Source organism: Panthera onca, chromosome B4 (assembly GCF_046562875.1).
Source record: "Panthera onca isolate mPanOnc1 chromosome B4, mPanOnc1 haplotype 2, whole genome shotgun sequence".
In the NCBI taxonomy this organism is placed as follows: Eukaryota; Metazoa; Chordata; class Mammalia; order Carnivora; family Felidae; genus Panthera; species Panthera onca.
Genome location: NC_138345.1, coordinates 134,685,534 through 134,712,389, shown reverse-complemented (window position 1 = coordinate 134,712,389; position 26,856 = coordinate 134,685,534). Strand labels below are relative to the sequence as shown.

Below are 26,856 nucleotides of genomic sequence, written 5' to 3'. Positions count from 1 at the left end.
TCTTTTGTTATATGGGCCTTGGGTGTCATAAACCACAGATCACTGACAAACCCGATGTCATGAAGCATTTGCCCTATGTTTTCTTCTAAGAGTTCTATTGTTTTGGTTTTACATTTAAGTTCTTAACCCATTTTAAGTTAAGATTTTAATATAGTGTTAGGTAAGGGTCCAACTTCATTCTGCATGTGGATATCTAGTTTTCCCGGCACCATTTGTTGAAAAGACTGTCCTTTTTTCCTCGCTGGATGGTATTGGCACCCTTGTCAAAAATCATTTGACTCTATATGCCAGAGTTCACTTCAGGGCTTTCTGCTCTGTTGTCTTGGTCTATATCCCTGTCTTTATGCCTGGACCACACTGTTGATTACTGTAGCTTTGTAGTAAGTTTTGAAATCAGGAAGTAGGAGTCTTCCAGTTATCTTCTTGTCCAAGATTATTTTAGCAATTTGTGGTCCCTTGAGAGTCCAAATGAATTTCAGGATAGGTATTTCTTTAAAAAAAAAAAAAAAAAATGGGATTTTTTTTGAATATGCAGATCACGTTGGGTAGTATTGACGCTTTAATTAAATATGAAGTCTTCTAATCCATGAAAATGGATGGATTTCCATTTATTCATCTCTTCTTTAATTTCTTTTAACAACGTTTTATAATTTTCATTGTACAAGTCTTTCACTTCTTTAGTTAATTCCTAAATATTCTGTTGATGCTATTGGAAATCAAAAGTGTGTGTAATTTTTTTCAGGTTATTCAGTTTGTGTATAGAAATGCAACTGATATTTTGTGTATTGATTTTGTATCTTTCTACATTGCTGAATTCATTTATTCTAGCAGGTTTTTTGTGGACTCTAGTGTTTGTTTTCTACATATTAGGTCATAACATCTACCAACAGATAATTTTACTTCTCCTTTCCAGTTTGGACACCTCTTATTTCTTTTTCTTTCCTAATTGCTCTGGCTAGAACCTCCAGTACTGTGTTGAATAGAAGTGGTGAAAGCCAGCATCCTCTCTTTGTTCCTCATCTTAGAGGAAATGCTTTCATCTTTTTACCTTTAGGTATGATATTCCCTGTGGGTTTTTCATATATGTCTTTTGTTTATATTGAGGTAATTTCCTTCTATTCCTATTCTGTTGAGTGTTTTTATCATAAAAGTGTGTTGAATTTTGTCAGATGCTTTTTCTGCATCAATTGAGTTGATCTGTGGTTATTTCCTTCATACTGTTGTGATGTATTACAACAAACAGTTTTCTTATGTTGAACCAGCCTTGCATTCCAGGACTAAGTCCCACTTGGTCATGCATATAATCCTTTTAATATGCTGCTAAATTCTGTTTGCTAGTATTTAGATTGAGGATTCTTATATCATATTCATAAAGGATATTTGTTGTTTTTTGTGTTGTTATTGTTTATATATATAATGTCTTTGTCTGACTTTGGTATCAGGTAATGCTGGCCTTGGAATAATTCTGAAAATGTTCCCTCCTCTAGTTTGGGGGGAAAGTTTCACAAGAATTGGTATTAGTTCAAATAGTTCAGTGTTGAAATAGTTCAAAGGTTTGGTGGAATTCACCAGTGAAGCCATCAGGTCCAGGGCTTTTCTTTTGGGGGGAGATTTTTTACTACTGATTCAATCTCCTTACTAGTTACGTGTGTATGCAGGTATTTTATTTGTGATTTAATCTTGGTAGGTTTTGTGTTTCTGCAAATTGGTCCATTTCTTCTAGGTTATTCAATTTATTGGCATACAGTTGCTTATAGTACTGTTTTATAATCCTTTTCATTTCTGTAGAATCAATAGTATTGCCCCCATTTTCATTTCTGATTCTAGTAATTTGAGTCTCCTATCTCTTTCTTAGTCAATTTAACTAAAGGTTTGTTGATTTTGTTGAGTGTTGCAAAGAACCAACTTTTGGATTCACTGATTTTTCTCTGCTGTTGATCTCTGTTTCATTTATCTCCATTCTAATCCTTTTTATTTCCTTCCTTCTGCTAGTTTTGGGTTTAGTTTGTTCTTCTTTCTGTAGTTCCTTAAGTTATAAAGGTAGATAGTTGCTTTGAGATCTTATTTTTAATGTAAGTGTTTATAGCTATACATTTCCCCCTTAGCACCACTTCTGCTGAATCCCAAAAGTTTTAATATGTTGTGGTTTTATTTTTATTCGTCTCTAAATATTTTTTATTTCCCTTGTGATTTCTTTTTTGATCCACTTTTTGTTTAAAAGTATGTTAATTTCCACAGTTTTTTAAATTTCCCAGTTTTCCTTTGGTTACTCATTTCGAACTTCTTTGTGCTCAGAGAAGATACTTTGTATGATATCTTTTTAAATTTGTTGAGACTTACCTTGTGGCCTGACATGTGGTCTGTCCTGGAAGGTGTCCTGTGTGCACTGAAAGAATGTGTGTTTGGTTGTTGGGTAGTATGTTCTGTGTATGTCTGTTAGACTGGTTGCTTTATAAGGTTAAGTCCTCTATTTTCTTTCTTCTGTCTGGTTTTTCTATCCATCAAGTCTGTTTTGTCTGATAATAGGATACCACTCCACTCATTTGGTTACTACTTGCATGGAGTATCTCCATCCTTTTACTTTGTCAATTTTGTCTTTGTATCTAAAGTAAGACTCTTATGCATAGCATATAGTTGAATCATAAGTTTATATCCATTCTGCCAGTCTCTGTTTTTTGATTGGAAAGTTTAATCCATTTACATTTAAAGTAATTATGATAATGAGCCCCTTCTGTCATTTTGCTATTTTGTTTCTAGATGTCTTATGGTTTTTGTGTCCCTCATTTCCTGCATTACTGTCTTTTTCTGTGTTGTTGATGTTTTTTAATGGTGGAAAATTTAAATTCCTTTGTCATTTCCTTTCCTATATATTTAATAGCTATTTTTTTGCCAGTTTAATTTCCATAACATGCAAAAACTCTGCCCTTCTGCAGCTCCAGTCCTTTCTGTTGTTGATGTCCCCCAGTTACATCTTTATACATTGTGTGCCCCAAAACATAAACTAATAAGTTTTTAAATGTATTGTTCTCTTAAATTATGTAGAAAACAAGATTTGCAGTCACAAACCAAAGTTAACAGTAGTACTAGCTTTTACACTAATTGGTTTTTTTTTCTTTAGCTGTATTAGTCTCTTAAATCATGTAGAAAAACAAAAAATGCAGTTACAAGCCATTGCTCCTATAGCACCTGTATTTATAATTGCCAGTGTGTTTACCTTTATTAAGCTTTTTATTCCTCTGTACAGCTTCACCCTGCAGGGCTCCCTGGAGTATATCTTGCAGAGCAGGTCTAGCGGCCATCAGCTCCCTCAGTTTTTGTTTATTTGGCAGTGTCTTAATTTCTCTTACATTCTTGAAGGACAGCATTGCCAGATATAGGATTCTTGGTTGATAGTTTTTTTTTTTTTTCTTTAGATTTTTGAATGTATCAGCCCACTGTTTGCAGTCTCCAAAGTTTCTGATAAGGAATCTGCAAGTAGTCCTACAGAGAGGATTGCTTGTGATGGTTTACTTCTCCCAAGAGTCTCTCTTTGGCTTTTGAAAGTTTGATTGTAATGTGTCTCACTGTAGGTCTCTGAGTTCGTCTTTCTTGGAGTTCATTGAGCTTCTTGGATGTTTATATTTATGTCTTTCATCAGAGTTAGGAAGTGTTCAGCCATTCCAAAATTGTCTCTGCCCCTTCCACTCTCTTCTCTTTCAGGGACTCCCTCACTGCCTATGTTGGTCTACTTAATGGTTTCCCTTAGGCTCTGTTCACTTTTCTTCAGTCTTTTTTTTTTTTCTTTTTTTTTCCCTCCTGTTTCTCAGACTCCATCATTTCCATCGTCCTATCTTCAAGTTCACTGATTCTTTCTCCTGCCTGCTCCAGTCTGCATTTGAATCCCTCTAGTGAATTTTTAAATTCCAGTTACACTTTTCAGCTTTAAGAATTTCTTTTGGTATCTTTTTAGGTTTTCTTTACTTCTTTACTGCTATTTTTATTTGTTCACACATTGTGTTCTTAACTTTCTCTTTCTTTGAGCATTTTTAAGACAGTTCTTTTAAAGTCGTTGGTGTACTTGCCGTTAGGTCTTTTTCAGGGAAGGTCTCTGTTGTTTAATTTATTTCCTTCAAATAGACTGTACTTTCCTGTCTCTATGTATGTCTTGTGATTTCTTTGTTGAACACTGGAAATTTGAATTTAATAATGTGATCACTCTGAAAATCGTATTTCCCCCTTCCCCAAACTTTGCTTTTTGGGAGGTTGTTAATTGTTTTGGTTTTGTTTGTTTGTTTGTTTGTTTTCAATTGTTGTATGTTGTTTCTGTGTCTGGGATCAGCTTGAGGTGTCACTCAAGCCTTCTCAGGTCTTTTACTAAGCCTTTCCGTGGGAACACATGGGTCGCTTTCTAATTGCACCCAAGTATATAGCTGTCCTTTTAACATCCTACTCTTTAATGTCTAGCTCCCAGAAGGGAAAAAAGCAAAAAATGGTGAGGAGAGGATGCCAGCCTTTTAAATCTCCTAGAAGTCCCTTCAGCCTGAGGGGGAGGGGCTTACAACATTCAGGGGGAGGTACAGCGTCGTTGGCCACCTCCATCTGTACCTCTGTGATCTGGAGCAATAATGAGTCAGAACAGAGATTCCCCCCAATACACTGATACTTGGAGGATGGGGTTCTTTTTGCCCACCCTGGCTCCCCCAGGCTGTGTGCAAGCTGCTCCAGGATCGTGTGCACAGCTGCCTGGAGCTTGGCTGTGAACGGGAGATGGATGCCACTGTGCCAGGAGCTGGAACTGACCAAAATTAGCTGCAGTTTACCACCCAAGTCTTCCCCTGAAAGTTGCACGCCTACCACAGACACCAGAGTTCCAAAATAGTTCTATCAGACAGATTTGGCCAGTTCAGTTGTCGACCAGGTAGGGAGACAGATTCCTGGTCCTGCCTACCCCAACGTCTTCCCGGAATCCCAAAATTTTCATTTGTGACAAGTTCCAAGGTGATGCTTGGATGCTGCTGGTCCAAGGACTACACTTTGAGAAGCGCTGAAATACATACATACATACATACATACATACATACATACATACATACATACAAAACAAACTCTTTAATGTCCTTTCTTCAAGACCCAAGTGTACCATAACGGAATCTTTCTCCTCTGGATGCAATATAGTAAATTAATTATGCTTTTTAACTGAAAGAAACAAGCATCATCATTGATGAGTGGTGAGTTTGCTTTCTTTATGCAAAAGATAGTACCTGTGGTCTGTGGGCTGGTTCAGGGCAGGGAGCATTGAGGAGCCCTGCAGGGGACAGAGTCATGTGCTGAGGTAGAAAGGAAATGGACCTTGTTCACATCCAAGCTTGATTGCTTCCCTTTCCTGTCTGTGAACTTGGGTGATGACAAATCCTGCTCTCCAGGTTGCTTTTCATAGGGGGTCTGTGTAGAATGTCTGGGTTTTTTTTTTTATTAAAAGGTTTTTAATGTTTATTTATTTTTGAGAGAAAGAGAGAGCGCAAACAGGGGAGGAGCAGAGAGAGAGGGAGGCACAGAATCAGAAGCAGGCTCCAGGCTCTGAGCTGTCAACACAGAGCCCAACACGGGGCTCGAACTCACGAACCGCGAGATCATGACCTGAGCCAAACTCCGACGCTTAACCAACTGAGCTACCCAAGTGCCCCAAAAGTGATTTTTTTTAAGTTTCCTCCCCCTTAACAGTCTGGAGATGGGTTGGTCCCTGACCTAGTTAATGTAATCCTTAGCAGGGTCTCAGAGGTCCAGGTTCCCTCCACCCTGTCACTTTGCTGTCCTCAGCAGCTTGGGCTTTATCTTCACAGCTGTCCCCTCATGGTGATATGAAGATTGCAGCAGATCTTACCATCCTATCCTCACAGGGGCCGAGTGAGCAGACAGCCTGTTCCTGCCTCTTGTCCCTTTTTAAGAGGGGTGAAACTTCCTTAGAAGTTCCTTAAACTACAGACTTTCCTTCCAGAAATGCTTGCTGCACCCACCTGTAAATGACCACCACTGATTGAGATTCACTCTCCAGGGTAGGGAGGGCCTGGGGCACAAGCGCTCTGGATACCTGACTGGTGGGGGCTCCTGGAGTCAGAGGTGAGGCAGCAGGAATTGCCGCGGGCAGGGCCCCTGACCAGTCAGCCATGTTCCCTTTGTCCTGAAGGTGCTCTGTGGCACTGACAAAGGTAGGTACGGTCCCGGGCCACTCAGAACGCTGCCAGCTGCCCTTGGTTTATTCCAGGCCGAGTAATCTTTTGTGCCTTGGCAAGGGTGCGAGGGCACAGGGCAAACATTTACTCAGCACCGGCACTCAGAAAGATGTTGGTCTTCTGAGAGGAAGGCAGAGCCCCCGAAAGACCTTTCTTACCACCCTATTCCAGCCGAGTTTGTCTTTGGAGGATGCCAGGGGTGGTCAGCCCGGATCTGCTCTGACCCGGAGCGAGTACACTCTCTCTGGTGCCTCAGGCACCTCATCTGGAGGGAGAGTGGAGGTGACGGGGCTGACTGAGCAGGTGTGCGTCAGTGGCACGCAGGGACACCCGTTGCATAGGGGGCACTCGGGCTCTGCGGTCGCTGGCGCTAGTGTGGTTGTAGCGTCAGCACCAGGGAAGCTTGATCCGGCTCCCTGGTCCCGGGCCTGCTACTCTTTGCTGGGGTGTCCCGGGCGTCCCGCCCATTCCACGGCACCATCCAGGCGAGCTTCCTCCCACTGGCGAGGCGGTCCTAGCTGCTGCAGATCTGGGGACCACACTGTCCCCTGGGAGGCTGCCACTTGGGTCCTGCCTTTGCACGAGACAAGAGGGAGAAGGGGGTGCCATTGAGGCACTTTGTCTCAGGGAGCACGAGGGCATGTGTGGGGAGCCATTCCTCTCCACAAGTATGACTGCTGAGGGAGAACTTTTTCATGGTACTTTTCCTAGAATCAGGAACAAGTGTCTGGGCCTTGCAGGTAGCCTTATCGCGGTGTGCCTCAGCCACCTGAAGAGTCTGCATCTTTCTCGGTAGGGCCAAGTTGGTTGAATTTTACAAATAACGATGACTTTTGATAGGTCACATTTCCTATGCGGACAGGATTGGGAGCTCACAGCCGCCGCATCACAGGATGATAGAGATGTGCCCGCTTTAAGGAAACCTGCCCATGTAAGGGGGAGCATCTCAATTACAGAATAGTGTCTCACTTAGCCAGAAATTTGTGGCAGGTTTCCTAGTGCATTTAAAATAGGATTTGTGTATAAAAATACCATTTGCACACAGGAGCCCATCTTTTTTGAAAAGGGAAATATACTTGTATTGGGCATTTGGGATAAAGTAGAATAAAAATAAAATCTTACAAATACAAGAACTAGAAACCAAATTCCACTTTTAATTCTAAAAGGTTTATATATAACTCTACTATCTTACCCTCTCCTCCTACCCCAGACTTTCACAGCAGAAATAAACAGGCAAGAGCTGGCATTTTAGGATGTGGCAGGAACGAGGAAAGGACAGGCAAGCATGTGTGCGGGTGGGTGGGCAGGAGGAGCACCATAGGCGAGTCTGGGGACCCTGCCCCACCGCGGTGTTCTGTTTGATCTGTTTGTGGACATTTGTGAGGCCTGGCCTAAAACATTGCTGCTGGATCCTTTCCACCGTGTGGTCAGTGGGTGGCAGGTTAGCTATTGACCAGCCCACCCTACCCCCCACCCCCCACCACCACAGACCTGTAACCACAGAGACGTACTGAGGTATGACAGATGGGGTTTAAGGAAGGCCTGGAGGAGAGGGTGACTCTGGAATGCTGATGTGGTGCACTTCTTTCCTTCCAGAAATGTTCCCACTGCCAGGAGGCAGGTGCCACCTTGGGCTGCTACAACAAAGGCTGCTCCTTCCGATACCATTACCCGTGTGCCATTGACGCAGGTAAGACGGGACTACGTACCCTTATCCAGAGCATCTGAAGGGCGGGATGTACATTTTGGTTCCTTCCCTGCCTTCTTTCCTCTCTTTATAGTTCTTTTTGTCACTTCTGACCCTGTTCTGTTTGTCAACTCTAAAGGAATGCAGAGAGGATAATAAAAAGGCGTGAAATGGGGTCATAATAACAGTTTTATTCATATAATTCACATGATTCACTATTTAAGTGTACAATTCAGTGGTTTTTAGTAGATCCACAAAATTGTGCAGCCATCACCACAATCAGTTTTCGAACATTTTCATCACCTCGTAAATTCCTACCCATTAGCGGTCACTCGCCCTCCACCCACTCCAGCCCCTGGCAACCACTGATCTACTTCTTGTCTTGATGGATGTGCCTGTTCTGGGGCATTTTGTAGAAGTGGAATCATACCGTACATACTCTTTATGACTGGCTTCTGTCCCTTAGCATAATGTTTTTCAGGTTTATCCATGTTGTGACGTGTGTCACTACTTCATTTTTATTGCCAAACCATATTTTAAGGACACCATATTTTAGGCCATATTTTATTTATCATTTAACAGTCGATGCACGTTTAGGTGGTTGTTCACTTTTTTTTTTTTAAATGTTTATTTTTAAGGAAGGAAGAGATGGAGCGTGAGCGGGGGAGGGACAGAGAGGGAGACACAGAATCCGAAACAGGCTCCAGGCTCCGGGCTCCGAGCTGTCAGCATAGAGCCTGATGCGGAGCTCGAATCCGTACCGTGAGATCATGACCTGAGCTCAAATCGGACATTTAACCAACTGAGCCACCCAGGCGTCCCTGCCTTTTCTTATATCTAAGAAACTGTTGCCTAATCCAGAATCACAAAGATTCATGCCTATGTTTTCTTCTAAGAATTTAGCTCTTACACAGGTCTTTGGTCCACTTTGAGTTAATTTTTATATATGGTGTGAAGTAGGAGTCCACTTCATTCTTTCCATGTGGATTTCAGTTGTCTTAGCTCCATTTGTAGAAAAGACCGTTCTTTTCCTTGTGGAATGATCTTGGCACAACTTTGTCAAAAACCAGTTGACCATAGACGGATGGGCTTATTTCTGGACTTTCTCCAGTCCCACGCAGTCTTGATTACTGTAACTTTGTAGTAGATTTTGAAATTGGGAAGTGGGAGTCTTCTAGTTTTATTCCTTTTTTCAAGATTGTTTTGGCTATTCTGGGTCCTTTACTATTTCCTGTGAATTTTAATTAAGATCAACTGGTCTGTTTCTGTACAGAGAAGCCATTGGAGCTCTAGGGATTGCACTGAATCTGCAGGTAAAGTTGGGGGGTTTTCCCATCTTAACCAGTAGTATGTCTTCCAACTCATGACCAGACGAGATAGTTTTCACAGTTTAAGTTTTACACTTGTTAAATTTATTCTTAAGTATTTTACTATTTTTGGTGTGATTGTGAGTGGAATTGTTTCCCTGCTTTAATTTTCACATTGTTCATTGTGAGCATATAGAAACACACTTGATTTTGTTATTGATCTTGTATCCTGCAACTTTGCTCAGCTCGTTGATTAGTTCTAATAGTTTTTTAATGGATTTCTACATACAAGATATGTCATCTGCAAATGGGTAGTTTTACTTCTTCCTTTCCAATCAGATGCCTTTTATTTCTTTTTCTTGCCTAATTGCCCTGGCTAGAACATCTAGCATAATGTTGGATAGCTATGGGGTTTTCATAGATGTTCTTGATGCAGCTGAGGAAGTTACCTTCTGTTCTTAGTTTGCTTAGTGGTTTTATCATGAAAGGATACTGCAGTTTTTCCTTTTTCCATGTCTGTTGATGTGATCAGAGTAGTATTTTGCAGTGTCGTAACTGTTGAAAGAAAGAACTTTCGTCCAGGAAGTTCCATCCAGTGAGTGATGCAGAAGCCTTAAACTTTTTTTTTTTTTAATTTTTTTTAACGTTTATTTATTTTTGAGACAGAGAGAGACAGAACATGAACAGGGGAGGGGCACAGAGAGAGGGAGACACAGAATCTGAAATGGGCTCCAGGCTCTGAGCTGTCAGCACAGAGCCTGATGCGGGGCTCGAACTCATGGATCATGAGATCATGACCTGAGCCGAAGTCGGACGCTTAACCGACTGAGCCACCCAGGCGCCCCAGAAGCCTTAAACTTTTTTTTAATGTGTATTTATTTACTTTTGAGAGAGAGAAAGAGAGTGCAAGTAGGGGAGGGGGAGAGAGAATCCCAAGCAGGTTCTGCGCTGTCAGCACAGAGCCCAGTGCGGAGCGTGATCTCACGAACTGTGAGATCATGACCTGAGCCTAAATCAGGAGTCGAATGCTTAAACCGACTGAGCCACCCAAGTGCCCCAATGACGCCTTAAATTTTGACTCAGAGCTTTAGCCTGGGAAAGTCCTCTTCTTTTAGACTCCTGTCCTTTCAGTGGACGTTTTCACCTGTAACTTGTTGAGCATGTGACTAAGGGCTTCACCTCAGCGGCCCTCATAATATAGTAAAAACCATGGATTGTGAGTAACTTGTTCTGTGCAAACATTTCTAATAAATTTTAACTTGATAAGTGAGCAGTGTCTCTCAATACAAGTAGTACGTGACGCCGAATGTCACATCACGACTTAGCCAATGGTTCTTGAAATTCACTTTGATATACAAGTGCTTTGGATTATAAGCATGTTTCCAGAAGGAATTATGCTCGCAAACCAAGGTTTTACTGTACTTTCATTCAGGAAGGAGGGGGAGAAAAAGGGGAAGGTCCACGAGAGGGCAGCGAGTGGCAGGATGCTTCTTATGCCTGAGTGCTTGAGGAAGGAGTGCCTCCTTCCATGGAGGCAGCCCCGCTCTCCCCAGAAGGTGAGGTTTGATTTAGAATTGGCAGGGAAGAGGGGAGGGCATGGCCGAGCAGGTGGCGGAAGCAGGTACAGCAGCGTGAGGCACACAGAGTAGAATCCGACAGACGCAGGGAGAAGCGTGTTATCTGGATGCTGCTTCCTTCCATTGTGGTTGTTGGAGCTGCAGGCCCTCTGCCTCACAAGTCCTTCTCTTATTCCTCCTCTCCCTCTCTGATTTTCCTTCCAAGTTTCCATAGGAGGCATAGCTGAACACCAGAAAGATCCAGAAAGATAATGCTTATTATGCCAAAGTTCTCATGAAAGTATGCATTTGCACGTTGAAGGGCAGCTGGTGGCTGGGACGCTGCTTGGCCAGAGCGAGTAGGAAGACAGCCTTAAGATGTCAATTCAGGGATCTTGGGTTTTAGTCGGTCCTTTCCATTCTCTTTCTTCCTTTCCCCTCCATGTTTCTTTGTTGAGTCGGAGCTGTCATTCACCCTGGGTTGTGGTCCAGCATATTCCAGAGTATAGCCATTCATTCCTCTCCCTCAGGAGCCAGCCGCTGCCTTTTCTCATTGTCACGATTATTGCCCCTGGCTACATTCTCTTTCTAGTTTAAGCTTCGTGGTTTTTAAATGAAGATGTTTAAACATATTAAGTTTGTGGCAGTTTATAATTTTGTGCGGGGAATACCGTAAGATTTGGCTGTCCCAGTCAGTGGCCAGGTGAGAGGTGATCTCCTGCACTGAGGCTTTGCCCAGAAACATCCAGTGAGCCACAGGCAGATAACATCGTACACAACCCCCACCCCCACATGAGTGCACTCCCTGTCTGCACCCTGGGGCGCCAGCCAGGTTAGGGACCAGGCTCACAGCCTGCCTCCTGGCAGTTTCTCTAGGGATTAAGCAGGATGCTCGGTGGGACTCTGCCATAATGGGAACGTTCTAGATCTGCACTCTCCAGCATAGTAGCCACAAGCCTTGTGTTACCACTAAGTGCTTAACATGTGGCTAGTTGGGAACGAGGGACTGAATTTTTATTTTACTTCATTGTATTTAAACTTAAACTTTACATGTCCCCGTGTGGCTAGCGGCTGGAAAGCCTGGGCTTAGTTCACTGCCTCCTCCGAGCTCCGGCGGCGCGACTGGGTTGTCTGGGAAGTGGCGCTGGGCTCCTCTTCCTCTGCAAAGGAGGCTTGCTCGATCCGCCACTCTGCAGGGAAGCAGGGGCTGCTTCGCCAGCTGAAGATTAGTAAGAAAATGGTATTTGTCACTCTCTGTTTGAGCCTGTCTTGTGTGGCCTTCCCAGGTGAGTTGAGAACATGACTATTTGGCAGAAATTGGTGGCCGAGTATCCGGTGAGAGGGAGGCTGCCTGGGTCAGGGGGGCGCCCAGGTGGGGCCAAGGCCCTGACGCTGTTGCCCCAGCTGCTGCTGGCTTTACCGCTGCTCCACGTGAAGATCTGGGACCAAGGAAGCAGCACCACAGGATGACCGTGTCTTGGGATTTATCAGTCTTTTTTGATGACCTGAGTCACAGTGACCCAGAAGGCCACACTGCTCTGTGGGGATAGATGCTTGTGTTTATCCCACAGGGTCTCCTGAGGAATTCTGTTCTGTATGTGATGGATCTGTGTGTCCAGGAAAGGCGTTCATTGATTGACTTCCTTCCTAATTATATGTCCCTGGGTGGAGAGTCCCTCATTGCTACTTGTTGTAAGGAACGGTTGAACACTTTCATCTTTGCCTGGCTGTGAACCACCCAGACCTTCACAGAGCTGTCCGTGTCTAAGAGAGAACTTTTATTGCTGGGGACATCTCCATGGAAACAGAATCCTGTTCTCCTGAGGGTCTGTAGCTGCCACACCTTCCCTCCACCTGTTGTTGGTCCTGCGTTGGTGACATCATGGTTGGCTGTCCTGTGCTACTTGTTCCGTCACAGGCGCAGCCTGGGGCTCCGGGGAGATGCAGTGAGGAGAACGTGAGCACTAGTTTCAAAAAAAATGACATATTAATGCAATGAGCCACAACAATTAAGACCAAAAGAAAAAAAGGACTGCGGTAGCACATTAATAACTACTGTGCATAAAGAATCCAGCCTGGAGGGGATTTTCCTCTTCCCCTCAGGAGGAGGCCCAGCTGGAAACTTGCTTTCTGCAGCCACCCTTGCAGCAGCGTTTAGAAGCCGCTCTTCCACTGCACTTTGATCTTGATCTTGCCGCAGAGTGGGTTCAGGGCCCTTGGCGATTATGAGCGGACTGGTGTCTGGCCCTTCCCTTCCTCTGCACCCTAGAAGCAGTGCCAAGGCCTTGCTTGCCCTGCCCTGATAGTCCCCTCCTTGGGCCCAGCAAGGCGGGTGAGACCGGCAGGTCCCCGTGTCCCGGCCTGGATTTTACCAATCTAAGTACTAACTAGCTCTGAGATGGGTTGCAGGTGAGCTGGTGACAGCTTCCGGAGCCTGGCACGTGTGAAGGACACGAGCCCTCCCCTCTCCTTTCCTCCCTCCTCGAGTTTACCATCCACACCCAGGGTGGCTATGGCTGCATGTGAGTATCTGAAGCTCCAAGGAGCTTGTTATGAGGATCTCAGTGAAGACGAGCGTAGAGAGAAATGAAAGCGGAATCCTCTTCTGGGGCATCGGTGTTTGTATCTGGAAGCCGTCTTGTGGACGAGACAACCTTGTGAGTCTTTTCCAGCGTGTGTGATGATCCGGCAAGCCATTTACTTTGACTTCAGTGTGTGGAAGTGCTGACCAGGCCCTCTGGCCAGTGCGGGATATCACCAGGGGCTTAAGGAAAACAAATCGAGAGGCTGGCTGGCTGTGTAGGGCGGGCGCCTGCTGAGAGACCTCAGGAAAGGCCTCACCGCGCCCCTTCCCCCCAGCAAGGGCTGGTTCGAGGCAGCCAAGAAGAGGCTCCCCGTGCCCTTGCGGGTGTCTAAGCTCTCTGGCCCTGGTTCTTGTGCCTGCCGGGAGCGTGATGGCGGTTCCTGGTGGCCTGTGGGTATTCCAAGCACAGATGAGAGCGTTTGTCTGCAGTCTGTCTGCGCGGGAGATGTTGCCACAGGTGGACGTGGTCCCTGGCAGATTTTGTTAGGAGCCTTGCATTTGCAGAAGTACCTGACATTAACTCTAGTTGCTTGTAGTGTGTACTTAGATTACTTTCTTTCTTTTCTGCTTTTTAACTTAGAGGGAACATGTTTCCTAGCTTCAGACATATTTTACTAATGGTCTCTCACAGCTGGTGACACCTCGTGGCTGGGAGGCGGACGGAGCCGCCTCTGCCTCTCGGGTGGCACCGTTTCCAGCCAGCATGGTCCCCCTCCTCGTTTCTCTAAACCCCTTTGGCGTCAAGGTGGCCGAGCCCCACGTGGGCTCTGCCGTTTGTTTCCCTGTGGCCCAACCTAGAGACCGCCAGCACGCGGCGCTGCTAAAGCCCAGGTAAGGAGCAAGTGCTTCCCTTGAGCTCCAGTTGTCTGTGTCCTGCTGTTCATAAGCTCTCTGGCAGATTGGAGCAGCGGGAGCCTTGGTCACGCCATGTACTTGTGGGTTTTAAATTAACACATTTCATTTACTGCCATGCTATTTGCTTGCAGGGGGAGGGCTCGGAGGTTAGCGGACTTGCGGAGCTCCTGTGCCCTGAGGCTTGCCCCGGGAGCAGGGAGGCTGCCTGCCCACCCCTGGGTGTTCAGAGGCTCTAGGGGGAGGCAGTGATGGGACAGGCCCGGCCCAGTTATGAAAGGGTCTTTTTCTGTTTGTTTAAGATACAGAGGACCTCAGAAGTTTTCATTTGTGTGTTCCCTTGCTCATTACTATTTCATCTGAAATCTGTGGGTACACAGGCTGCGAATTTGGACCTCAGTTTAAACCCGAGTTAAATCATACATTTAACAAGGCTAAGTACCGTGGCTGCCTCCCGCCATGGTGCCCGGGAGCTCTCTGAGAATGTGCGATCAATATTTATTAACATTCTGCCATCACATCTTGCACCGGTGACCTGGCTGTCGGTCTCCGGGAGCTGTGGTGTGCAGAGCGAATTCATTAATTAGATCTCTTCGCCCTGCTCCACACGCTACCCCTGTGCCACGGAGCTCGACTCACCTGGAGGCGGATGCGTGTCCTTGCTGTCAGCGAGGATGCTGTCACCACGTTAAAAGTTGGAATGAATCATTTTCCTCCAAGGATTAGTAACCCCCTCGTGGGATTTCGTTTTCCCCTGAAGCATTTAGTGTGGATTATGTGGTTCGTGTCGGGAACTTCTCCTGTGTCTCCGTGGGTTGTACAGCAAAGGTGATAGATGGCAGGGCTTGCAACAGAGGAGAAAGGTGCCTCCGGATTTGGGGCGTTTTCACAGGGAAGCTTCAGCTTGGGCCTGTGGGAGGGGCTTAGCCTAGAATCAGGGATCTTAAAAATAAGATTTATTGGAGGTTGTTTCTCATTATTAAAATAATATGATGTAATCGTGGAAACATGTAAAAAAAAATAAAATAAAATCACCTATGTAGTCTTGCTGCCCAGAGAGAAGCACTGTTAGATTTTGGTAAATTTCCTTTCTTTTTTAAAATGCATATATAACACACTTTGTTAAAATTAGGATTGTACTTCTATATTTATGTATCCTGGCATTTCAAGCCATTTTGTGTCATGAGTGTTTCCCTGTACCACTGGCTGTTTTGAAACACTAATGCTTTAAGTGACTGATGTTCCATCATGTTGCTGTCCCGTAGTTTATTTGGGGGTGTTTCTGATGTTTTAGAAACGCCAGTGCGAGGGCCTCCTATCTCCATATCTGACCCTGTCAGTCCTGGCTAAGCGTGGCCCCACTCCCCTTGGGCTGTGCTGTCTGCCAGCTGTCTGACTGCCCCTTTCTGTCTTGCAGATTGTTTGCTACATGAGGAGAACTTCTCGGTGAGGTGCCCCAAGCACAAGGTGAGTCAGAGCTAGTGCCCCCCGGCAGGCGGTGGCGGGGGGGGGGCGGTCTGCACAAGCTACAGACAAAATTTGGAGAACCTTGTGATGGGCTACGGTCCTGGCCCTGGGAGGGCAGAGAGGCCCTGTGCTCTCTGGAGGAGGTCTCTCCCTGCAGGAGGGAGACCTGTGCCCTGGGGCGACGCCCCCCCCCCCCCATGTGGTGTGGGAAGCTGGGAGAGAGGTCTGGAAGCAGAAGGTGTGTATCTGATTGTTAAGAGAAATGCGAAGATGAAACTCAGTAAAACCACTGATTTCCATTTTAGTTTAATGGAACCCCAGTTCACAGGTTGGCGCGAGGTAAGATTGATTGTAGGCCTTGGTGCATAATCAGAGGCATTTTCCCAGACTGAAAGAAATAAGACTTGACTCCAGGGCTTTGCTGGGAAACTCAGTCTCTTCTAGGTCTTACCTCACTCAGCGGAAGCGACCGGTGGTGTGGTTGGTGGGCCGCCGCCACCTGATTTCCCACATCATTCAAGAGGCATCTCTCCTCTCTCAGTGGCCCCTTTAGGAAATGATGGAAGATCTGGGGTGACTGGGCCATTGCTGAGCCAGCACGTGTGGGGGAGGAGGGAGGGAGGGTGCAGAGGGGGGTGCGGGGAAGCCCTGGAGAGGATGGGGGCTGCCGCCAAGGTCTGTCGCCTCCTGGAGCTCCTGCAGCGGCCGTGCTGTCCTCTGGCTGAGGTCACACTGACACCTGGTGGTCACTGGACGCTCACAGGCTTCAGTCTCCGACTGGGGCCAGAGCGAACTAAGAAGCCATCCTGACAGTCTGCCTTCAAAACACTTCTGAAAGATGCTTACTCCGGCTTTTCTTTAAAAATTTACTTCCAGAGATGGATCCTAGGATCTTATAGTATTCTCTTCGAGTTAATTTGCATTTTTTTTTATTTTTTAAACTTCTCTAATGGTCACATTTTGTCTTAGAAAACCCTGTCTGAATATCTCCTGTTTGTCATTCAATACTGACTCTTTGCTTTTTCTTTCCTTTTCCATGTGCCATTCCTCTCCTCGCCTCTGCCCTCCCTGACCCCCACACTGTTCTTCTGTCCCTCCTGTCTCGTGTCCTTGGCTTTGCCGGCGTCAGCCTCCCCTCCCATTCCCCCTCCCCCCCTTGCAGAACAAGACAGCGAAAGGCAGCCTCAGCACAGAGCAGTCGGAGCGGGGGTGAGGGGGGCAGAGTGCTCGTGGGAATGGAAAGTACAGCAAGCACAGGTGAGTCGGGCCGGCACCCCTGCCAGAGTCCCGGTGGGTGTCATGGCCTCTGCCCTCCTGCTCGCCCCAGGCCCGGCTGCACCCAGGTCTTTAATCACGTGGACGGCCGACACCAGGTGGATAGAACGTCTCCCCGTCCGTCGCTTAGCTTCCCTGGAGCCCGAGGAGGGGTGATTGAGGCTGTCCCATTGCCCGTCGGAGCTCACAGTGACCGAGCTGAACTCAGGCCGTGCGTGCGTGCGTGTGTGTGTGCGCGTGCGTGTGTGGTGCTCCCGGAGGCTTCTGGGACAGACCCTGCCAGCAGCCCACCCCCTGTGTCCGACTCAGAAATGCTTCTAGCCAGGGGCTGTCCTTTTTTATTTATTCCCTCTCTGTAAAGCTTATGGTGGCTTTTCCTTTGAAAAACAAAAAAATTCCCAGTTTTGTTCTTTGAAATCTCTTTCCCCAAGTACTGTGAAGGACTCCTTTGCGCAAAAGTACAAAGGGAAGGAAAATCCCCTCAAAGATTTAGGAGACTTTAGCGTCCGATTTAATTTTACTCCTAAAAACCTCAAGAGATTGAGTTATGCTTTTTGCGAGTGTGTCCGGGCTCGTGGTCAGGGCAGCGTGCATCTGTGAAAACGGGATTAGAGGACCAGCGTCCCCAGAGGCAGCGGGCGTCCCCTCCTCCCCAACTGGCTTCCTTGCCCCCCCCCCCCCACATGGAGTCACTGAGGACTGAGGAAAAGAGAGCATAAAGAGAAGAAAAAGAAAAGCCAAACTGTGACTTGAGGCGGTTGCTCCTATACGATGGGGTGGGGGGAGCCAGTTGTCTCAGAAATGTTCATTAAGGGATTATTTCTCTTCAAATGAAGGCTTCTGTGTTTACTCCCGACATCCGAGAGCCACACACAGGTGCGCTTAGTCTGTGGCACGTTTCCTCCCCGTTACAACCGGCAGATTCCACCTTTCTCTGGAATACCCAACAGTAATTTGAGGAAAAAATAGAATTTGTCTCAGACAGTGGCGGTTTTTGTCCTTTGAGAAGTCCTCGTTCTTCAGGTGGGTCCTGGTACAGAATTCCAGAGAAGCCCCCTCTGCTCCACCGTGGAGGCTGCAGGGCTGTGGAGGCCTGTGGTGCTTTCTCGAGGGGGCTGTCGAGTGAGGCCTTTGCAGTTAGGCCTGTCTTCCCCTCCCAGGAATGGAAGGGACAGAGCAGAACAGGTGGCTGGGTCTCAGGAACCAAATGAGCACACTGCTGCTAGCAGCAGCCCCAGATTTCTGGAATGCAGCGAGGCCACTGTTCCTGTCCTCCTTCCCCACCGAGCAGCCCCTGGGGCAAGACAGCAGGCTGGTTGCTTTTCCAGCTTGTTTCTGTTAGCCTTTGTCCTGTGCCTGGGCTCTGCCTTCTTCCTGTCAACTCCACTGCCTGGCTGCTGGGCAGAGCCACATGCTACAAGGGCCACGAGGAACATTCTGGAAGTGCCCTTGGATGACCAGGTTAGGGAAAGAACCAGTTGGTGCTGAGTGCCTTCTGTTTTTGTCCCAGAATCCCAGCTCGTGTTTGGAGAGGGAAAAAAACAAAAAAAGGAAGTCTGAGCCCTGGGCCTGGTGGGCAGAACTCCAGTTGGGAATTTTAATTTCGTTCATCAACTGCTTCCTCTCCAGCCAGCCTTGGGCCCTGCCAGCCAGTAGCCCTCGGCCCCCGCGTGTAGCAGGAAGCTTCAGCATTCAGACCTCAGTGTCGGTGTGTGCTTCCCACGTGCACAAAAGACACTGCAGCTCTGAGTGGTGACGGCCTGGCCCATCGGTGTGGGGTCCAGCTTTGTCCACCTGAAATGATTTTCTTCATACGCTGTCCCCACAAGGCGGGACCCTTGTCCCGCTTTCTCAGTTCAGCCATCTCGTTGAGAGCAGTGGCCCTCCACAGATTGTACGGGAACCCCAGTAATCGGAGACAGAGAACATTTCATCTTGGGGCCCTTTCTAGGGACAGAGAGCCACAATCAATGGGTGACCCTGACAAGGCAGGGAAGGGACAGGAGTACATGAGTCCTGCTTCTTGGTGCCCCCCTTTCTCACACAGAAAGTGCTATGTAACCAGGGGCAGGCCGCTAAATGCCTCTGCTTCTGTTTCTTCTGTAAAGAGAGGAATGACGATGGCCCACCTTGTGAGGATTCGGTCAAGAAATGTCTTTAACGTGTCTGTGCAGTGTAGCGTGGGGTGCTGGCCTGCCGTGCCCGGCTGGGTGGGACCCTGTGCCTCCCTGTCTAACACAAAGCCCGGGGGCTGGGAGGTGGGAGTTCTAGTCCTTCCGGGACAAGGTACCTGCACTTGTCCCTCAGCAGGCCAACATGGCCAGGGAGGAAAGCTCCTTGGGCAGACAGTCACCCAGTGGGCCGCCTCTTCCCCACTTGTGAGTGTCAGGAAGCAGGGCGACAGGCCGGTGGGTACCCGCCCTCTCCCTGTGCTAACTCCTAACCGTGCCTCCAAAGGCCTATAGGAGTGTCCAGTGAGCTCCTCAGAGGCCAGACTTCCTCCCTAGGGGCCTTGGCACTTGCCATCCCCCTGGGCCTGGGTACTCTCCCCCCCCTGCCCCCCGCCCCAATCTTCAGTGACAGGCTCCCTCTCATCTCGGGTCTCTGCTTCCGTGTCACTTGCTCACGAGGCCTTCCCTCCTGAGCCCCTGTCTAACCAGCTCCTTCCCAGGCTGCAGCCTTCTTAGGCCAATTTGGAATCAGAACCGTGTTTGGATCTGCCCACTTGTGCCCTAGCCCAGCACGCACACAGGGCAATGCAGGCAGTCGGTTAGAGGGGGGCACGCACCCCAGAGAAGAAAGCGGCACACAGTCCCACCCAGACAGGTGGAAACTGGCCAGGTAGGGTGGGCTGGGGTGATGGATTCTTGCTGCGGTTAGAGAAGGTTGGGGAAGGCAGGCTGTGCCTGTGCGGCCAGAGGCCTGTCCAGGCCACAGAGGTGACGCTGAAGGGGAAGGAACGTGGGAGCGGAGGAGAGCGGGAGTCCTGGAAGGCTGTAGCCCAGGGTGAGATCCTGTTCACTGGCAGCCGGACACCAAGGTGCCTTTTACAGAGAGTATTGAAAACCCGCGCCACCGAGTGGCTGCAGCTGGCACGGCGTTTGCCCCTGGCTCCCCGCCCGGGACCGTGCTGTCTCAGCCACGTCCCATGTGGTTGGACAAGACCACGCGGTGACTGAGGCTCGAAGGCAGGGTCCCGGGGGCCCAGACGGAAGGGCTTTGCTGGGTGGGAGCCCCAGTCCCACCTCTCAGCAGCCCCCGTGGCTTTGGGTCCCTCGGCTTCAGCCTTGTCATCTGTGAGACGGGGGTCAGGCCTTGGTGTCCTCATGAGGACCCCTGTAAAACTGCTGGCATAGTACCTGGCACACAAATTTTCTTCTTGTGCTCCCTGTCGCAGGAACAGCTTTTTAGAAATAGCTCTGAGAAGTTAGGGTCCCCTGACATTCAAGGTGTCACATATTCAGGGCAGTCTGACATCAGACCCTGAGGAGAGGTCCCTGTTAGCAAGGCTGGCAGACAGAGCCAGGCAGGAGGTGCTGTAAAGGCCACGGCTGCCTAGACCACCAGGCGCTCCAGAGCCCGAGGTCAGCACCCTGCCGAGTCCCCCCACCCCGGCCAGGCTGACCCCAGGTGCCGGGCCTGCTTCATTCTGAGGTTGGGGGCCGGGGTGGGGCCTGCTCTTCTGAGCAGCCAGCAGGCTGGGGCTGCAGGCCCAGCGCTGTGCCAAGGGACCCCGCCCTGTCCCTCCCTCCACACGCAGGGCCTTACGCGGTGTGCCCGGACGGGTGTCCTGCGTCCCCAGCAAGGTTCCCCACTCTGGCTGTCGCTTGAGTCATCCCATTAGCTCCACCCTTGTCATCACCTTTACGCGGGACCTTTGGTTCTCTCCCCTCCCCTGGAGGCCTTCACCTCAGGAAAACCAGAGGGCGGAGTGGAGAGTCTCCCCGCGCTGGGGGCCAATCAGAGCATGGGCCGGAAGGGCCCGGCCGACCTCTGGGGCCCAGAACTAGGGAAGCCACGCTGTCGCCGTGGACGTCCTGGAGTGGCGGCTGGAGCCCTGGAGTTTGCCTCACCTGAGTGGGATGACGTTGTCCTGCTGCCTCTGCAGAAGGGCTTCCCGTGTAACCGTGTTTTACGCCAAGCAGTTAGGCCTCTCTTTTCGGCAAGGGCAGGTATACGTTCGGGTGCTTCTAAATAGAAGGTTCTTAGCTCCTGCACACAGATAGCCTTCTTGACTGTCCTGCCTCTTAGTTGTATGAGGACGGAAAAGGGACAGCACCACCTGGGTTTTCCTGGGGGTTATTTGTTGGAGGGGGGCACCAGAGGGGGTCGGAGGGAGAGGGGGGCACTCTGACTAGCAGGGAGCAGGTCGGGGGGAGGCCTCCGCCACTCTCGGCTTCCGCTGATTGTTCGGCACTGATCCTCGGAAGCCGCGTGTGTGAGACCTCTGCCCGCACAGTGACCCGTGAGGTAGTCTGAGGAGGCCCCCGGCACTGCCCCACTGGCCCCCGGGTGTTGTCTGGGTCATCTTTCTGAGCCTGGAGCCTGGGCTGGAAGAGGAACCGTGGCAGGGGGTGCCTGGGGAGCCTCAGAGCTGGCTCTGCCCTCCCTGTCAGAGCCGGCCGGCCGGAGAGTGTTCTTTTGTCATGTGAAGTGTCGCTCTTGTCAACCGCGAGCAGCTGTGGCTGTGAGCGGTTCTTCCGCTGATCGCCTGGGTGCTCAGCCACCTCTGTGAGGACCGCTCTGGGCCGCCACAGTGCCGAGCCCCACTCCGGGCCCCTGGTGGTGGCATCCTGAGCGGGGGTCACCCCAAGAGCTGCCCGACTCCGGGGCGGCCCCCACCAGGACAGTTGGGGAGCCCTTTCCTGGCCTCAGTTCCTTCCGTTCGCTGGGGGAGGCGGCCGCACCTCGGGGCACAGAGTCTAGTCACAGAGCAGCCGGCGGGATCACTGCCGTCTTTAACCGTGTTCCTGGCCACCACCGGTCTTGGGGGCTCTCCTGCCTCGATGGCACCTTTGTGGGGGGGTCTGCAGCCGCTGGACCCACGGAGTGGGGGCACGGAGGTGCCCGGCACCCAGTGTCGGTTCTGTCTTCCAGGTGAGACTGTGGAGATGAGAAGGTGGTGGACACTCGCGATGGAACCAGAACCGTCCTGCTGTGCGGCCCCGCCCCGCCCGCCCTGCCCCGCCAGCACCTCCTCCCTAAGTCCTTACATCACACCCGAACCGTGACACCACAGGAAAGAAAGACCCAAGAAGTTGGAATGGCTGTTTCCATGGACACGATCTCCATAGTGACAATGTGGGGGGAGGGGGGTGGGGTGGGATGATGGGAAAGGGGGGGTTAAAAGGGTGGGATAAAAATATATATATATAAATCTATTTTTAGTCTGGAAAGACTTTGTTTAAATGAAAGGTGCGCTATCCCTTTTGATTCTATTTTAAAATTCTCTAGTTAAAGAACTCCAAATTTGTTCCGATAACAGTGAAATTTAAGTGTGAAATTGAACAAGCTGGTCTCATAAAGGACGGGGTGTGGCTTTGATCTTTAGCCTGCCTCACGCCGGTTCAGAGAGCTGCAGACCCAGGGTTGAAAGAGCAGACAGACCACACCGGAACCATCCTTTGTCGTTAATTTGTCTCCAAGTGGGAAGGTTTGGGGGTTGGGGGGGTGGGGGATGTGGGGACGGTCCGTGTTTTCAAGAGTGGGGGAATGATGTTTAAACACAAATAAATTTTTTCATTTCCAGAAACACTATTTATTTATTATTTTTAAAATTTTTATCTTTTTGGGGGGTGAGATGGGCAGATGTCCCAAGGTCACAGCTATGTCCTGGGTCACTGTGGCCAGTGAGAACCATGAGCGCCCCACTAAGTGCGCCCGGCAGGCAGGGTCAGGGGGTGGCCTGCCTCTGGACGCATTCCTGGCAGCTGTACCCTGTCCCCCCCCCCACTCCCCAGGCCGAAGGACGGGACAGGAAATCTAAGTTGTAGGACTCGGCACACGGGGGAGGGGCTGTTGAGTGCCATCAGTGTGGTTAGGCTGACCAGGAACACCCAGTTAGCCCTTTTTTCTTTTGCTTTCATTTTTATAAAGGAAAAGGGGGCCTGTCAGGTGAGCAGCTCCACGCTACATGATTCTTTATGTTGTATTGTTTTGTTTTGTAAATTGTATAATTTTTAAATATCTGAGTTTTAAAAAAAGAAGAAAAAAGTACAAAAAAAATCTTGTTAAGGCCTTAAGAAGGGGTTAGTGCATCTTTCAGGGGTCACTCTGCCGTGGGGATAAAATGGCTGTTTCACAAACAGTTTTATTTAAAAAACAAAAAAAAAAATCAAAAAATAATAAACTTCATTTTAACCTTGTTTCCTTTTTTTGTTTAATGTAAAGCAAACGCGTCTCTTCCTCCTCCCATTCCAGCCCCCAAAGGTGGCTTTGCTCCACTGCAGAGAAGGCCGCCATCTGACTGTCCAGCTGAGCCCCAGCCTCCCGCGCCCCCCGCGGCCCTCGCAGCGGGGCCTGGAAGGACACAAAACCCAAGCTCCTCTGCGGCCCCGCCCGGGCGGGTGGAACTCAGCCAGTGTGCGGGGACGGGCGGATTTACTTAAGTTGGTATGAGGACAGATTTCCAATCAACATTAATTTTAAAGGTTATAAAAAAATAATGCAATGTTAATGGACTTTTTTAGAGAACAGAAATACTGGAAGGAATGTTGTGAAGTAGAAATAAGCAATTATAAATGAGTTCTTGTGTGCTCATCAATTTGGGACTGCAGAAATGGCAGATTAATTCTGTTTTAATGGCTCCATCAAGCCGTGCGGCCCATTTCTCATTTCGCTCACCAGGACGGAGGCGTGGGTGGGTGTGCTGGGCGGGCTGTGGGACCCGCATGGAAATGACGGCTTTTTGAGCCGCGCGGCTCTCCGTCTGGTCTTGACTTGGCGCTAACACGGTTCAGATGAAATGGATAGATTTCAGGTGTCAGGGGCTCAACCACAAACCTTGAAAAATACGTGTCTTGAGGAAAATATTTTCCCAATGGCAAATGATTCTTTGTCATTTTGCCTTTATTCTTCTGTCCCCTTTTGACTTGCTGATGATACTTGAGCGAGGCACATGGGATGATTCTAGGACTTTCCTCAAACTGGCTTCTGAAATGACCGTTTCCCCGGGGCGTGGCTGCGTTCCACACTCCGCTCCTGGCTCCGGCTTTCCAGCTTCTGCAGGAAGCCTCACCTCCTGCATTTTAAGTTCACAGCAGTATTGAGCAGAAGTTACAGAACGTGCCCGTGTGTTCCCGGTCCCCCCACACGCAGCCTACCCCAGCCAAGCGGTGCATTTGTTACAACTGGTGATCCTACTACATAGACCCGTCGTTGTCACCCAGAGCCCGTAGTTGACATTTGGGTGCCTTCTTGGTGTTGCACACTCCGTGGGTTTGGACAAGAGGTGTAATGACACGTGTCCACCGTTACAGTCTCAGAGTAGTCTCACCGCCCTAAAGATCTTCTGTGCTCTGCCTGTCCTGCCTCCTCCCAGCCCCTGGCAACCACTTATCTTTTTACTGTCTCCATAGTTTTGCCTTTTCCAGAATGTCATATGGTTGGAATCATACAGTATGTAGCCTTGTCAGATTGGCTTCCTTCACTCAGTGAAAACGCATTCAAGGTTCCTCCATGGCTTTTCATGGCTTGATAGCTCATTTAGTGCTAAGGAATATTCCATTGTCCAGATGTACCACAGTTCACTCACCTGCCAAGAGACGTCCTAGTTGCTTCCCAGTTTTGGCAATTATGAATAAAGCTGCTGTGAATAACCTGTGTGCAGGTTTTTGTGTGGACATCCGTTCTCAACTCCTTTGGGTCGATATCGAGGATCTTGCTGGATCACATGGTAAGAAGGTTTCGTTTTGTAAGGAACCACCAGCCACCTTGCACAGTGGCCGCGTATGGAAGTTCCTTTTGCCCCACACCCTTAACAGTATTTGGTGTTGTCGGTGTGCTGGATTTTGGCCATTCTAATAGGTATGCAGTGGTGATAACGTGGATTTTTTTTTCGTAAGTTTAAAATTGCAGATAAAATATTTACCATCTTAACCGGCGTGCAGTGTTGAGTATATTCGCATTGACAGGTGCGAGATCCAGGCCCATGTGCCCGGCAAGCTGCACGCAGGGTCCGCTTTAACCTTCTGCCTCTTTCTGTCCCCAGGAATTTTGGGGGGTTTCCTCTGTGGGCGCCGCCATGCCGCAGGGAGGGAGAGGGGTCACGGCTGGCAAAATGCCACCAACGTTCCCAGCGCCCTCGCTGGGTGCCGGGGGTGGGCGGTTCCCGGTCCGCGCCGTGTCGGTGCCATCCCTCCCCGGGCAGGCGAACTCCAGTGACACGTGTGGTCCCTGCGAAGCGCTCACTCCCATCTCCGCTTCTCCTGGGCAGCCTCACCGCCTGACTGGGGGTGGGGGCGGCCCTGAGTGTGTCTGTGAGTAAACCCCAGGAACTCAAGTGCTGGCCCTTGAAGTTTTTGTCCAGTGTGGAACAGTAACTCAGAGCATGCATTTTGAAACGGACCCTAATGCTGCTCGATGACTTTGATCTCCTACCACAAACTGGAAGCCACCAGCCTTAGGGGCTGCGGAGAGGGCACGTGAACAGCAGCGCCTGGCACACGAAGCTATGATTGCACAATGACTGCAGAAGGCCACAGGCCTCACGAGGCCACCCCGCCCTGGACAACAGGCCACTGCCCTTCGCAACCCCCCACTGGGCACGATGCCTCAAAAGAAGGGGTAGAGATAGTTTATCTAAGGCCACTGTGTGACCGGACACTCGGACCCTCACGTTCCCCGTGCTAACACCACCTGACCGGCGGTCCGGGTAGAGAGTCGTCACTCGCTGAACAGGAGTGCGCAGCTGAGGCAGATCAGAGCCCCCCACCCACCCACCCCCCGCCCCCAGGGTGCCTAGGGTCTCGCCCTCCTGCTCTATCGAGTGGCCTTAGAAGCGGTCTCCCTGCCTCCTGGAAGCCAAGACCGCAATTTCGCACAGTCTAGACCTCAGCCAGACTTGCAAAGCTGCCACCTCCAGCCGCCTCCCTCCGGCTGCCCCACCCCCACCACGCACAAGACTTTGCAGTGCTCCAGGGTCCTCCAGAAAGTCCTGCTCCAGCCTGGGTCAGTGTCCCCATGACCCTGAAAGCAGTCCCCACGCTGCCGGCCTGGCCCCCTCCAGGTCCTGAGCACCTTGGAGCAGGGCCCACCATCTGCTTCCCACCATGTTGCCAGTACTTAGCCCAGCACCCAGTACCCAGCACATAGTACTTCCGGTGTGGGTGGGACAGAATCCAAGCCCATCAAGTACTTGGCCATGGCCAGATGCAGGGAAGGCCCAGCTGGGTCCCAAAAAACTAGGTCCTGGGCCCAGCGGGAGAGTAGGGGTGTGGGACTTCGGGAAGGAAGCAGCTTCCACAAGCCAAGCAGGAATTGCGAACATTGGAAGCCATATGACCCCGGGTTGCCACCTCTGAATGGCGTCTCTGAGCCAGGGATGTCAGAGGGCGCTCCGGAAGATCCTGGTCCTCTTACAGTGGGAAGGCGAAGCAGGGGGAGAACAGGGGCAATGGGGTGGGGGTAAGGGATGCCTCCCCCAGGCCCTGCTTCAGCTGGGAGAGAGAATACTCCGGCTGTTTCCAGAATGAGAGTGTGCCTCACACACCCCCGGGACGGGTGAAGGGGACTGACCCTGCCCGGGAAATGCCCCTTCCCACCCTCTGGGTCTACTACCTTCTCATCTGAGCAGGTTTTGGCCTCAGAGTTCCCACCAGCCTCACTGATGTAACAATTCAGCTTCAATTCCCGCCCCTTCCATTGTTGGAGAAGGAGCGTGAGGCCGGGCATGGTGTGGTCACCCGGGCCTTACGCGGAG

The 26,856-nt window shown here is 49.6% G+C and overlaps 1 protein-coding gene and 1 long non-coding RNA gene across 8 annotated transcripts in view; one reads left to right on the top strand and one right to left on the bottom strand.

Annotated features, from left to right (window-relative positions):
- TCF20 (transcription factor 20) overlaps positions 1-23,302 on the top strand; it is a 110,740-nt gene extending 87,438 nt beyond the window's left edge. For 4 of the 7 annotated variants that reach the window (XM_060656184.3, XM_060656187.3, XM_078449384.2 and 1 more), the window contains exons 3-6: positions 7,806-7,899; positions 15,613-15,662; positions 16,792-16,919; positions 22,035-23,302. In XM_060656184.3, the coding sequence (XP_060512167.3) occupies positions 7,806-7,899; positions 15,613-15,662; positions 16,792-16,875 (228 nt within the window). In that variant the 3' untranslated portion in view covers positions 16,876-16,919; positions 22,035-23,302. Of the gene's footprint in view, positions 1-7,805; positions 7,900-9,169; positions 9,210-15,612; positions 15,663-16,791; positions 16,920-22,034 lie in introns of all 7 variants that reach the window. The other 3 variants (XR_009616912.3, XM_060656186.3, XM_060656189.3) reach the window with 3 other exon arrangements.
- Positions 15,953-22,073, bottom strand: LOC132693643 (uncharacterized). The gene is made up of 2 exons (XR_009616913.3): positions 21,011-22,073; positions 15,953-16,209 (listed from the first exon to the last, which is right to left on the bottom strand). It is a non-coding gene; the product is annotated as an uncharacterized LOC132693643 (long non-coding RNA).
- Positions 23,303-26,856: the final 3,554 nt, after the last annotated feature.